General features: G+C 43.4%; 1 protein-coding gene across 1 annotated transcript in view; it reads right to left on the bottom strand.

The window, feature by feature from the left end:
- Positions 1-392: 392 nt before the first annotated feature.
- The window catches only part of MDN1 (MDN1, midasin homolog (yeast)), a gene marked incomplete at both ends in the record, with an annotated part of 55,922 nt that continues 44,482 nt past the window's right edge, over positions 393-11,832 (bottom strand). The window contains 12 exons of the mRNA XM_010152606.1: positions 393-535; positions 2,087-2,150; positions 3,213-3,327; positions 3,417-3,490; positions 4,143-4,317; positions 4,830-4,945; positions 5,845-5,934; positions 8,032-8,189; positions 9,966-10,139; positions 10,807-11,008; positions 11,171-11,272; positions 11,632-11,793. Of these exons, the coding sequence (XP_010150908.1) occupies positions 393-535; positions 2,087-2,150; positions 3,213-3,327; positions 3,417-3,490; positions 4,143-4,317; positions 4,830-4,945; positions 5,845-5,934; positions 8,032-8,189; positions 9,966-10,139; positions 10,807-11,008; positions 11,171-11,272; positions 11,632-11,793 (1,575 nt within the window). The remainder of the gene's footprint in view (positions 536-2,086; positions 2,151-3,212; positions 3,328-3,416; positions 3,491-4,142; positions 4,318-4,829; positions 4,946-5,844; positions 5,935-8,031; positions 8,190-9,965; positions 10,140-10,806; positions 11,009-11,170; positions 11,273-11,631; positions 11,794-11,832) is intronic.

Here is an 11,832-nt window from a genome sequence, read left to right as displayed (position 1 = left end):
GTTGCCATATCAAAAGGAGACTGCTGTCAGAAATTATCAATTTGAATCAAATTGAGGTGGAACAAAGCATCTCTCAAACTTTAAATCTGTCAGCCTGCCAGCTACTTCCCTCATGGCCAAAACCTACAACCATGACACCTGAAGGCAGGAACTCTTACTTAGACTTTCTGTGGCACGGAAGCCAAGATTTTTTTACAATACAAAAGAGGACAAAAGCATCACAGTAGGGAGAAATCATAGAAGATCTGACACTGTGAAAAACTGAAATTGGACTGAATATTTTTGACCTCTAAAAGATAGGAGAGCTGTAGAGCATTACAAAGGACAAGAAGAAGATCCGTGTGTCTCTCCTTCACTGCATTTGAGCACTTCTCCCTTCTTCTCTTACTTACCCGGGAATTAGGATTGTCCAACACTACAAAAATAACAAAGATGTTGGCATTCTGAGCTGCTTGAACTGCTGCTGTCACTCGTTCCTTGCCTTCCAAGAAAAGGCCTCTCCCATCAGATACAATCAAAAGCAGCTGCGCCGTTTCTGAGCACAAAGAACATTTAAATTCCAGTAAGTCAGAGTAATCCATTTAAAAGGCAAACAGACTGTTCTGTTGTTAGCTCTGTGGGTATAACAGAAAACCCCTCCGAGTATCCCTGAGGAAATGAAGTCTTTATCAAACTGAATTCTGGGACTGAACATGAAGCTGCAGTTACCACGGGGTTAGACAGTTTTTCCCACTGTGTGAAGCTACTGAGAACAACTGGGGAAGGAAAAAACCCTCAGTCCATCTGTACCATCATCAAGGATGAAAGTCATGGATAAATGCATAATAAATTGAGCCATGGCCTTGTCCTCCATGCCTGGGAAGTGCTGAGGAGAAAAGTAGTGGCTGAACTGTAAGAGTCCAGCCACCTCCGTCCAGCAGCAGCTGCTGCTGTGCAATAGAGCCCAAATCTGCTCCTCCAGAAGCAGGTACCTATGGGGGCATCTGTATCAGCGTTGCACTTTGGACTCAGGCTGGGCTTTTGAAATGGGTTTCCCTGTTTGTCCCCACTCTCCTAGGCTTGGCTTCCGTCAGAATGCCGTCTTGGGCTGTCCCCAGAGGGGTTATTTTTGGAGGACTCTAAACCAGAAGACAGACCTCAGAGGCACAGTCCAAACACTGCGGGGCATTCAGCCTCGGAGTGGGACCACAAAAGCTACTTGGGAATAAACCTCCTGGGAGCTACACAGCACAGATGCTGCGTTCCTCAGTGCCCACTGTTTTCTGAAGATGTGTTACTTGACCCAAGCTGCCCCCAAAGTCCCTCCAAAGGGACATTCCAATCATCTTTTAATTACAAGGGAAATCGTAGGAATTGCACAGAAGCCACTCTCTCCTGTCCCCCTACAGCATAAAGGTTAGGGAGGGATACAGAAGGCTTCCTCCTTTTCTGCAGACAGGCCCCAAATGTGACAGGTCTTGGTCTTCTTACAGAGAGGGGTGATGCATCCTACTGCCTTTTCTCCTGCTATCTCCCTGATTCTGGGGAGATGATTGCTCCTTCATCCTGGCCTAGCTCAACAGGACTGGATGCTGCTCCCCCTCAGAGTATTCTGAGGGCCTAGACGCCCCGTGGCAAAGCAGCTGTGGATTACAAATCCCAGACTGTCCACTTCTTGGAGTACTTTAACAACAGTAACTTCTTTTTTTAAATACAGCTGCCACCATGACAAGCTTTTAACTGGCACAAAGCCGCCTTTTAGGCTGTGGGTCAGCTCTGAAATAACAAGAATCACAGCTTTTCCGGGAGATTCAGGCAGCTCATGACCTAAATGTGGAAACACAACCTGAAGGGAGCAGGTAAGGCGTGCCTTTTCAAAAAGCCTTCACCAAAATCTCAGTGAATTATTGACAGACATGAAGCCTTCTGGGTTTTGAGATAAATTTCAACCAAGCAAACATTTACTTTCTGAAAGCAAACCCCAAAGCTCTGAAGGCAAGTGATGCCTCAGCGCTAGCCATCTTTCTGGCAGGATACTGCTTCTGGACTGTAGTGAGCATTCTGCTGCCACGGCAACAAGCACAGTAACAAAAAAAATCCAGCTCACCCGGATTAATATTTTGAGACAACTGCTGTGCTGCAGCAAACATATTTGCTGATGATTCTAGAAACTGCAGAGGAAACAAATAAGATTAAAGTTATGTCATTAATAAATCAACACACTTAATAATGGTAAGATTTTAAAGAACACATTCCTGTATTTTAAATGCCAAGAGAGTCTGACCACCTAACACAGATACAGTCCTTGGCATTGTCCTGTATTAACTCCTGCTTCAAATTTAGTATTTTTAAACTACAGAATCTTTAGAAAAGCCTTCAATTTGGATTTACAATTTTTCCAGTGCTAAAAAGGCCATCAGACCCTCAATAAACTGTTCAAGTGATTAATGGCATCATTAAAAATACACTTCCTATTTCTAGGTTGAACCTCCTTGGCCTCAACTTGCAACTGAAGTATCCAGTTATACATTCCCTGTGACAATTAAGGACAAACTGTTGTGTCCTCCCAATTTTGGCATTTAGAAAATTACTGTTGGGTGTCCCCTTTTCCGTTTAACAGATGATCATCTTCAAGTCTGGAAAGGTTAAGTGTGCAAAAACCTTTCTAAAAGAAAACTTGGCAGCTGTAGGAAGTATTGCTACAGAAAGTTGTTTTCTTCAGGAATCAGCATAGTCTGACAGGCTCAGTGCCTGACAAACACACAAAGCTCTTCCTCCTCCTACTACACTGTGGCTTGAAAACCTCCTTGAAAAACACCCACAGACTTTGAGAGGATTTGGCACTGGGGTAACCCAATAACTTGTACCCAAAATACTGTTTCAGACCCAACAAAAACAGGAAGGTGAATGCTTAAAAGTGGCACAGATCAGAACTAGCAGTGAGAAAACACTCCTACTATCACAAAACTGTGAGCATTCTCTCTCTTTGGTATCTAACCAGCTATCACACTTGCAAATATAAACAGTCACCGAACGGTTTGGGTTGGAAGGGACCTTAAAGCCCATCTAGTTCCAACCCCCCTGCCATGGGCAGGGACACCTTCCACTAGACCAGGTTGCTCAAAGCCTCATCCAGCCTGGCCTGATGTTACAAAAGTCATCATATGTGACCATGAAGCTGCTGATGCCTGGTCTGGAAAAGCTTTGCAAACCCTAGAGGTGTTCTTGCGTACCTGGGCTATTTTTGTTTTCTTCTGCTGGAATTTGCAAAGACGCAATATCCGTGTCCCTGACTGGTCACTGAACTGTTCGTGGAACGGGTGCAGCAGCTGAACAGTCTCTCCAAAGCTTCAGAAGAGAAGAATTATAGTGTGAGACTGGTACTTGCATTCTGCTCTGAAGTCTCGAAGAAAAGTCAAGATTTCCAATAAACTCACCTACACACAGCAATTTGTCCCACTTCCAGAAGGGTCAGTGCATTTCCAATAACCGCCAGGGATTCGTACGCAAGCTATTGAAGAAAGAAATTACAGCAGAAATAAGATATTCCAACTTCTACTCACAGCTAACAGAAGGTTACTGATATTAATTCTCATCATCTAGTGCAATCAGAGAATAAAATAAACGAATATCACAGAATAAACACGTGAAGGAACTTCCTATCCTTTTTCCTGTTAGTTATGCAAGGTGGTCACTGCAATCAAGACACAATAGTTCTGCTTCAGGGCTTCAGCTGATTGATTCAGAGACACCGCTTCAGGCAGGTAATGAAATACACCCTGAACTAACTACTTGGAAGGAAACACATTTTTAACAAATAAACACCGTGCAAGTGAGCTGTGCTGAACTAACATTTAATCTTCCAATAAACTGCAGCGCTATGCAAATTTCCACCTTTTATAGGCTACGAAAAATAATTATCCAGTGGATACGTACCCCTCTAGCAAACTGAACATCTCCTTTCAGCTAACTTTCACTGAACTTTTCGTAACAATCTCCTAGGCACCAAGTGACAAGAGCTCAAGCTGAGAGACCAGAACAGCAACTGCTCTACAATCACCCGGGTCAGGCTTTGCAAAGGCTTCTGTGTGAAATAAGTCAGCAGCTGACCAAACTCAGTGACAGGTCGTGTCTTCATGCTTCTCCCAGGGTTCTTATTTTACCTGTTTAGAGTGATTGTCGATCATACTAGAGGAATCGTCGATAGCCAAGCAAATCTGGTACTGCCGTTTACTGGGCTTGGTCCTTCTCAACCAGATCTTGTCTTTTCGGAACTGACTGGCAATGTATGGAATCACTTTGCGCATGTTCAGTCTCTTCCCTGTTCTGTAGTCTCCTCTGAAAGTTAAGGAAAAGGCATAGCGGCAGGGATTATCAACAAATACCTCCTTCTGGAAATCCTGGCCCGTGCAGCATGTACAGCAAACCAACCGAATTTTGTAAAAGGCGACAGAACAAAATTAGTAGCTCTAATGTTTATATTTAGGTATAGAACAACAACAACAAACATTCTCACGTTCTTAATGCAAGATGGATAGTTAGTGTTTTTAGAAGTTCTTAAATCTAGATGCCTAAAATGGAAGGAAGACCTTGAATTCAGACTCCTCTAATTTGAAACAAGCCTAGATCCCGTAAGAAAACCATCACACTGTAACAACATCGAACGTTTTGACATTTAACATAATCTTTGAATCAACAGCACTTCACACAGAACTAAAACAAATTGCATTTGCAAGCACAAGTAATTGTTATAAAGCAAGAACAACACAGAGCTGCAGTTGTACAGAAGTTAACGCCCTCCAAAACCAGCAGTTTAAAGAAACTAGGAACCTCAGAAAGACCCAACTTACTTCAGTTTGGCAGCTTGAGTGGGTTCCAGTATGAGTCTTAGCTGTTCACAGAGCTGCTGCGAGAGGGGAGCCGTCAGTACTAAATACCTCTGCCACAACTGTGCCGCTTCCTTCTCCTAAAACATCACAGACAAAAATAAAAGTGAATTACGGAAAACCAAAAAGTTGGGAAGCACTGCCCAACAAAAGACAGCAAACCTCTGCGTCCCAAGGGGGAGGCAGAAGGTGACTACCAGCTGTGACCGTGAGGGGGTCTTGTACGAAGATGACAGCTGGCATTCAATCCTTGCTGCTACAAAGCTGCAGAGCGCAACAACTGCTCCTCTACGAGCACACGCAGCAACTCTGGCGTTGCTGTTGGTATGGCAAAGTCTTGTAACAGCCAGCATCTGATAGGTGGTATTACAGCAAGGCAGGCCGTAAAGCCTGCTAGGTTCTCTATTTGCCATCCAAACTGGTATTACTGAAATTAATTACAATTCAGCAAAATTGCTAAGCCTCTACACTGGCAATTTCATTCAGGACTTACTTCCAAAAATGGTTTATAGTTCATGACTAAGCCAGTCACAGTAAGTATGACATTCTGGTTCTGCTGTTGGTTAAGCTCAAACACCACCACTGAAATGGGACGGCTTCTGTCCATCATCATGACGTGGAAGTGGTGTCCAGCACTTGGCTGGAGGTGACAACTCAAAACCAAGGAGCTTGGCAGGAGCGAAAAAACTGTTTCTAACTATTTAACTTTTAGAAGTCATTACCAGCAGAGTAACTTTCTGCACACAGCACATTGAAATGACCACCTGAAACATCATCTTACTTTAAGACTAATGTTTTTTTTCTTTTTCTTATTTCAGAATAAGTTAAACATAACAACAAAAATAGCATCTAAATAATGTGGTTTTGAATATTAAATTCCAGCCTGCTTGGCTTTCTCAATGCGTCAGCAGTAAACCAAGATGAAACAATGCAATGAAGGATTCTTATGACAGCTTTATGCTAAAATGAAGTTACGAACCTCATCTGCAGTCCCAGGCTGCTGTGTCTGCCAAGCTTCCAGTTGCCTTTCAAGTTCCTTTCTTAGCTCTTCAGGATCTCTGATGATGGGCTAGAAGCGTAGTTACAAGATTGAAAAACAAATTTACACATTGTGTGATCCCCAAACCATAATGAATTATAAAAAAGTAAAAATGCATTGTTCTTATTCTTTTAGACACGAAAATACCTGAGAAAAAACATAAATGAAGATTCTAAATCTCCATTTTTTTAATTGCTGCCATGTACAGGAAGGATCAATACCCCCCCACAAATACCCACACCTGTGACACAACAGACACAGAAACAAAGCTGGGAACATCTATGATACAGACACTGGAAATAATCAAATACAGAACTTGAAGGTGAGTCAATGAAATTACCTTGACAAACATGAGATTTAATGACAGTATAATGGAGATCCAACTACGGAATACTACCTATCTGGTCTCTTCCAAAATAGGCTATGCTTCACTTCAACTACAGGCTTTAAAAAGCTTCATTCAAACCACTTAAGGAATTGAACAATGTCTTCCTCTTTACCTGCCAGCAAATACTGTTTGACAAGCCATTCCTGTTAAAGGACACCCAAGCTTTATTACTCCCCTTCAACTTTTACCATGCTTTCAGCGACAAGTTCTGCTCCTGGCTTGCAGAACCTTAGTTTAGCCCAACAGCAGCACCATCTGCATAACCTGCCGGTTTACAGATTAGGGAAAATAAGCCTAAGAATGCAAATTGAACAGATTCACAGAGCTGAAGGGGTTGGAAGGGGCTTCTAGAGATCATCTAGCCCAGCCCCCTGCCAGAGCAGGATCACCTCGAGTGGATCGCAAACAGTACCAACAACTTCTAATTCCTCAAGAAGCTGCAGCAGCACCTCTGGTCACCTACTGCAGGGTTAAGGAAGGCAGGAAGAATGCACACGGAGGGGTCCCCTTCCCTCTTCCTTTCGCTGAAAGATGAGAACTTTCACTTTTCCCCCAGTAAGGTTTCTCTCTTCCTCTTTAACTGGTGATGCACGAGCTCCCCCTCCTGATGCAGGTTTTGCATGTCAACTGGGGAAAAACACCCCAACAAAGCCACCAAAACAAACAGCACATAACTGCCCCGACAACTGGAGCAGGCTCTTGCATTCAGGAGCCCCTTTCCAAAGAGCTGCCACATTTAGCATTAAGATGGACATACCAGATACACCTGGCATACGAGCCTCTGCCTGGTGCGTGAAGAAACAGTAAAATACCGCCCGCAAAGCACGTACTCAGGACACGCTATAAGCGTGAAAGGTCGGTACTTGCAGAAGACAGACGCTGAAGACACCCTTACTTATCAACAGGTAACCCACCATCAGCTGCTCCTGTGCCGTAGCTCTCGCTGCTAAAATGCGCTTGGACACAGGTAACAGTTTGCACTGGGTAACTACGAATGTCACGTGAAGCTCTAGGGCTTTCTAGGCAACGATAATACTTTAACTGCAACCTTCATAAAAGGCTCACAAGAGTTCTGTAAGACTTCCAGTCAGCTTTTTTGAGGAAGCAATGCATTGTGATCAGTTAAGTGAGGTGAATTCTTTGTCCACAACGGTATTTTAAGGTCACTGATGCCTAACTCTCTCATCACTGAGCCCTTTGATTTTATCTTTCACCAAGTTCTTCCCAGAGAGGGTGGTGAGGCACTAGAACAGGTTGCCCAGAGAAGCTGTGGATGCCCCATCCCTGGAAGTGTTCAAGGCCAGGCTGGATGAGGCTTTGAGCAACCTGGTCTAGTGGAAGGTGTCCCTGCCCATGGCAGGGGGATTGGAACTAGATGATCTTTAAGGTCTCTTCCAGCCATGATTCTATAATTCTATGACTTTTCACTCTACTCAAGCAGTTGATCAGCAATTCATGTAAGCACAACAGTTCTTGACAGTTAAAAAACCAGAACTTATTACTTTTTTTTAAAAAGAGTAAGGACAGAGAGGATTTGTTATTTTGCAGTCATTATTCAGCTGCATATACAACAGTTGGTTGTGTGCTACTTCTCATTCTGCTATTAAAGAACAGCTACCGAGCTGTCTGAATGAAAATAACGCCGAACTTTTGCATTCCTGGAGTTTCATTAATTCAGGTCAAATAAACCAGCCTGCTTCTACTACTGTAGCTGTAAGACGACATGCTGGGTATCATACCTGGGGAGCATCCATCAGAAACTGATGGGCTGTGTGTATGGTCGAGTCCTTGCTTCTCTCTGGCTTCTCTTCAGTCACCTTTGGTAGCGGTTCTGTTGTAGAGTCATTGGCATCCTCAGAGTCCAAAGTCTGGATCTCTGGCTCCGTTTCACCTGTGCCTACAATCACAAAACCAATTACTCGTGGATCACACGTAAGACAAGAACCAATATTGTATCTCAACTCTTTCACAAATTGTCTCACGTGCTTTGTGGTGCAACACAGACGTAATTAAGATAAATGCACAAATGTGAAGAAAAATCTAAAGAGTAGGATGAACACCAGACCTTGCCACTCACTGGAACAGATAAATAATGCATTTCCTACGGAAACTGGTTTTCTTTCTTATAACCTCCTTGCCAAATGAACAAAATATTAGCGAAATGATCTTTAACACCTCAAAATTCCATTGGTGAAGTACACTTTGTGAGCTTCACAGCCTCTTACACAGAGTGACAGGAGGTGTAAAGCAATTTGAGAACTTTCAGAAAATCACAGAATCACAGAATGGTTTGGGCTGGAAGGGACCTTAAAGACCATCTAGTTCCAACCCCCCTGCCATGGGCAGGGACACCTTCCACTAGACCAGGTTGCTCAAAGCCTCATCCAGCCTGGCCTTGAACACTTCCAGGGATGGGGCATCCACAGCTTCTCTGGGCAACCTGTTCCAGTGCCTCACGACCCTCTCCGGGAAGAATTTCTTCCTGGTATCCAATCTAAACCTCCCCACTTTCAATTTAAACCCGTTCCCCCTTGTCCTGTCACTACAGGCCCTTGTAAAAAGTCCCCCCCAGCTTCCTTGTAGGTCCCCTCATCATTACAAGTACAACAGCAATCTTTTATTACATCTTTATTTACTCTCTGCTTTTGTAACGTAACAGTTTTGGGTAAATCAGAAATCAATTTAATAGTAAATGGAAGTGACTAAAGGTTTTATTTCATTGTTGTAAACTCCTGTTTAACAGTATGTTTTTTACAAATTATTCTAAGGCAAAAAAATAGTATGGCACCGTAGCAGATGTTTCAAAGACCCTAGTTTTTCAAAGCATACTGTTAGAGAACCAGGTGGAAAAGCAAACAGACTGATTCCAGGCGTGCCTGTACCACGTGGCTCAAGGGATTTAAGCGAAGAGATTAAGCCTGAAGGGAGTGGGAGGCGAGAAGGTGAATTCAGACTGGTAAAACTCTCCACTCTCCAGCCAGCCTTTGTGTTGTTTGATAAGACAACTATTCAAAACTCCCAAGTGACAGTGCCATTTACTTAGAGTCATCAAAACGGAATGCTTCTGCTGCAATTGGCCAGAGACATCTCTTTATATCTAGCTCACTTGTTTACGTGGGCTGTGTGGCTGACAAGTCAGACCTGTCTTCTCCTCTCCCAACCATTCAAATCTGATAGCCATTTTCTGCTAGGCAGCTCAGTTCTGTTTGCTTTCATTCCCACTTAGGGAAGAAAGCAGTGAGACAGTGACACTTTGGCCTCACGGGATGTTGTTCAGCCCAGCCCCTCCTCATCTGGGTGTTTTGTCAGAAGTTACATACAAAAAGAGCCGAGTAGCCAGAGTGCCTTGTTATGTGCCAGTTAATTAACCAAACTGGCACTGTGTCTAAAAGAGGGAAGATGTTTGCTTTTCACTTCTTTGAAGAAGAGGATAAAGATTAGAGACCGTTAACTTGAAGGAGAGCAGCAAACCCCTCTGTCACTCAACCCACTTAGCAAAGGCCAACGCTGGTTACTAGGCAGGAGTAAGAACGCTGCTGCAGAACAGCTCATTAAGAGCAGATGTTTTAGTGTTATAATGCATATATGCACCCAGTACGTGCCAATAAAGATACCTATATATAAATTTAGAGATGCACATCAGCATGTATTTAGAATATTTAAGTTAATTTACCAGGAGTTTTAGTGGCAGTAGAGTTCTTTTTTTCTGGCTTCAGCTCCTCTGTGTCTACTGCTGTCAGATCCTCATCGTTCTGCATTTCTGTTTCCATAGCTGCATCTTCAGAATCGCCCTCTTCCTTTTCTTCAAGGGGCATAATAGGTTTCTCCTGCTCCTTGCTGGCCACATCTACACAGAGACAGCAATACTTAAGGTTTTTTTAAAGAGGAAGGAAAAGTAGCATAAAGGAAAAGCTGCAAAAAACCCGCTGCATTCTGAGGGCACTAAGTATCAAGAGTTATAATGAACTTCACAAAGGATCAGCTGAGCTATTGTCTCAAGCCTTCGTTCTATCTTTCACTGCACCGTGCCCTGCTGTGTCAATCAGCTATTGCCCTGAAAACCTGATGAATAAATTAGACTAATTACTTTAACAGAAAACAATTTAGTTAAATTTAGATCATAGAATCATAGAATGGGTTGGGTAGGAAGGGACCTTAAAGACCATCCAGTTCCAACCCCCCTGCCATGGGCAGGGACACCTTCCACTAGACCAGGTTGCTCAAAGCCTCATCCAGCCTGGCCTTGAACACTTCCAGGGATGGGGCAGCCACAGCTTCTCTGGGCAACCTGTTCCAGTGCCTCACCACCCTCTCCGGGAAGAAGTTCTTCCTTCTTCCTTCCAATCTAAACCTCCCCACTTTCAATTTAAACCCATTACCCTTGTGCTGTCACTACAGGCCCTTGTAAAAAGTCCCCCCCAGCTTCCTTGTAGGACCCTTCAGGTACTGGAATACGAGTGCTTCAGGATGGATTCTGCCAGGACAGCTCTTTACACCCCAAAGTACCACTGTACCGTATGTCTGTGCATCATAGCATTCGGAGCCTTGCTTAATGTGTTCAAATGCATCAGCCTCCTCCACGTTTTGCTGGGGCTGAGTTGTATTCTGCTTTGCTTCACTGCTGGATTCTATGGTTCTCAGTCGCTTGTGGATACGTTCGTTGTGATCTCCCATCGAGCGTTCATTATCTGCCTGGCCAGGTTTCCTCTTGAAACTCTGAAAAGTAACAAATGAACACCATGAACATTGAGTGAGACGCAACCAAACACCGATTAGAACAAGAGTGCTATCAAGGAGAAACGGAGTCCTGCCTATTTGCTGGTTAATACTAAGACACTCAAATGATAAGAAAATTAAAATTAAAAAGAAGAGGTGAACCTGGGTGTTTTTCCTGCTTTGCTTCTGAGAAGCCATCCGGGCCATGCGTGTGGATTCATGGCCTTCTGCTTGATTGGCACTTGAAGCTCCGCTTCCATATTCCTAAGACACCAAAAAAATTGCAGTGGTAACTGAAAAGGGATTTAGTGACCATTGAAGACAAATTTGAGAAGTTAAACTGCTGCCTTCTGTGGTGACTGACAAGTGGCTCGCAACTGCAAGCATTATGCTTGCGGAGAGCAAACAATACAATTCCGCAGCCCAACAATTTGCCTAAACTTACCACGTTATTTTCACTGCTAACAAGCTATCCTCACGGTCTTCAATTTTTTTCAGTGAACTTATAATTGACGTTCTAAAAATTGACTCAGACGCAATTCTTGAAAATATGGCAGCAATTTCTTGAATGTAACTTGAAAACATATTCACAAGTTTAACCCTGACAATTCCATGTAACTTACCTCTTTAGACTGGTCTCTTTCTGAAGCCTCTCCAGCCAGCTCAACAGCACTGTCACTCTGCAGGTTTTCCTGCCCAGTCTGTCCTTGTGTTTCATGCTCCATTCTTTCCTCAGGCTCAGGGACTTGTTCATCCATCTCTGAGTTATCTTTATCTTCTTCTTCCTGAAATAACAGTTTATTTTAACATAAAAAAAAAAAAAA

The sequence above is a fragment of the Eurypyga helias genome, unplaced genomic scaffold (assembly GCF_000690775.1).
Source record: "Eurypyga helias isolate BGI_N326 unplaced genomic scaffold, ASM69077v1 scaffold285, whole genome shotgun sequence".
Classification (NCBI taxonomy): Eukaryota; Metazoa; Chordata; class Aves; order Eurypygiformes; family Eurypygidae; genus Eurypyga; species Eurypyga helias.
Note: the sequence above shows the minus strand (reverse complement) of the source record. Positions and strands in the feature narration are given on the sequence as shown.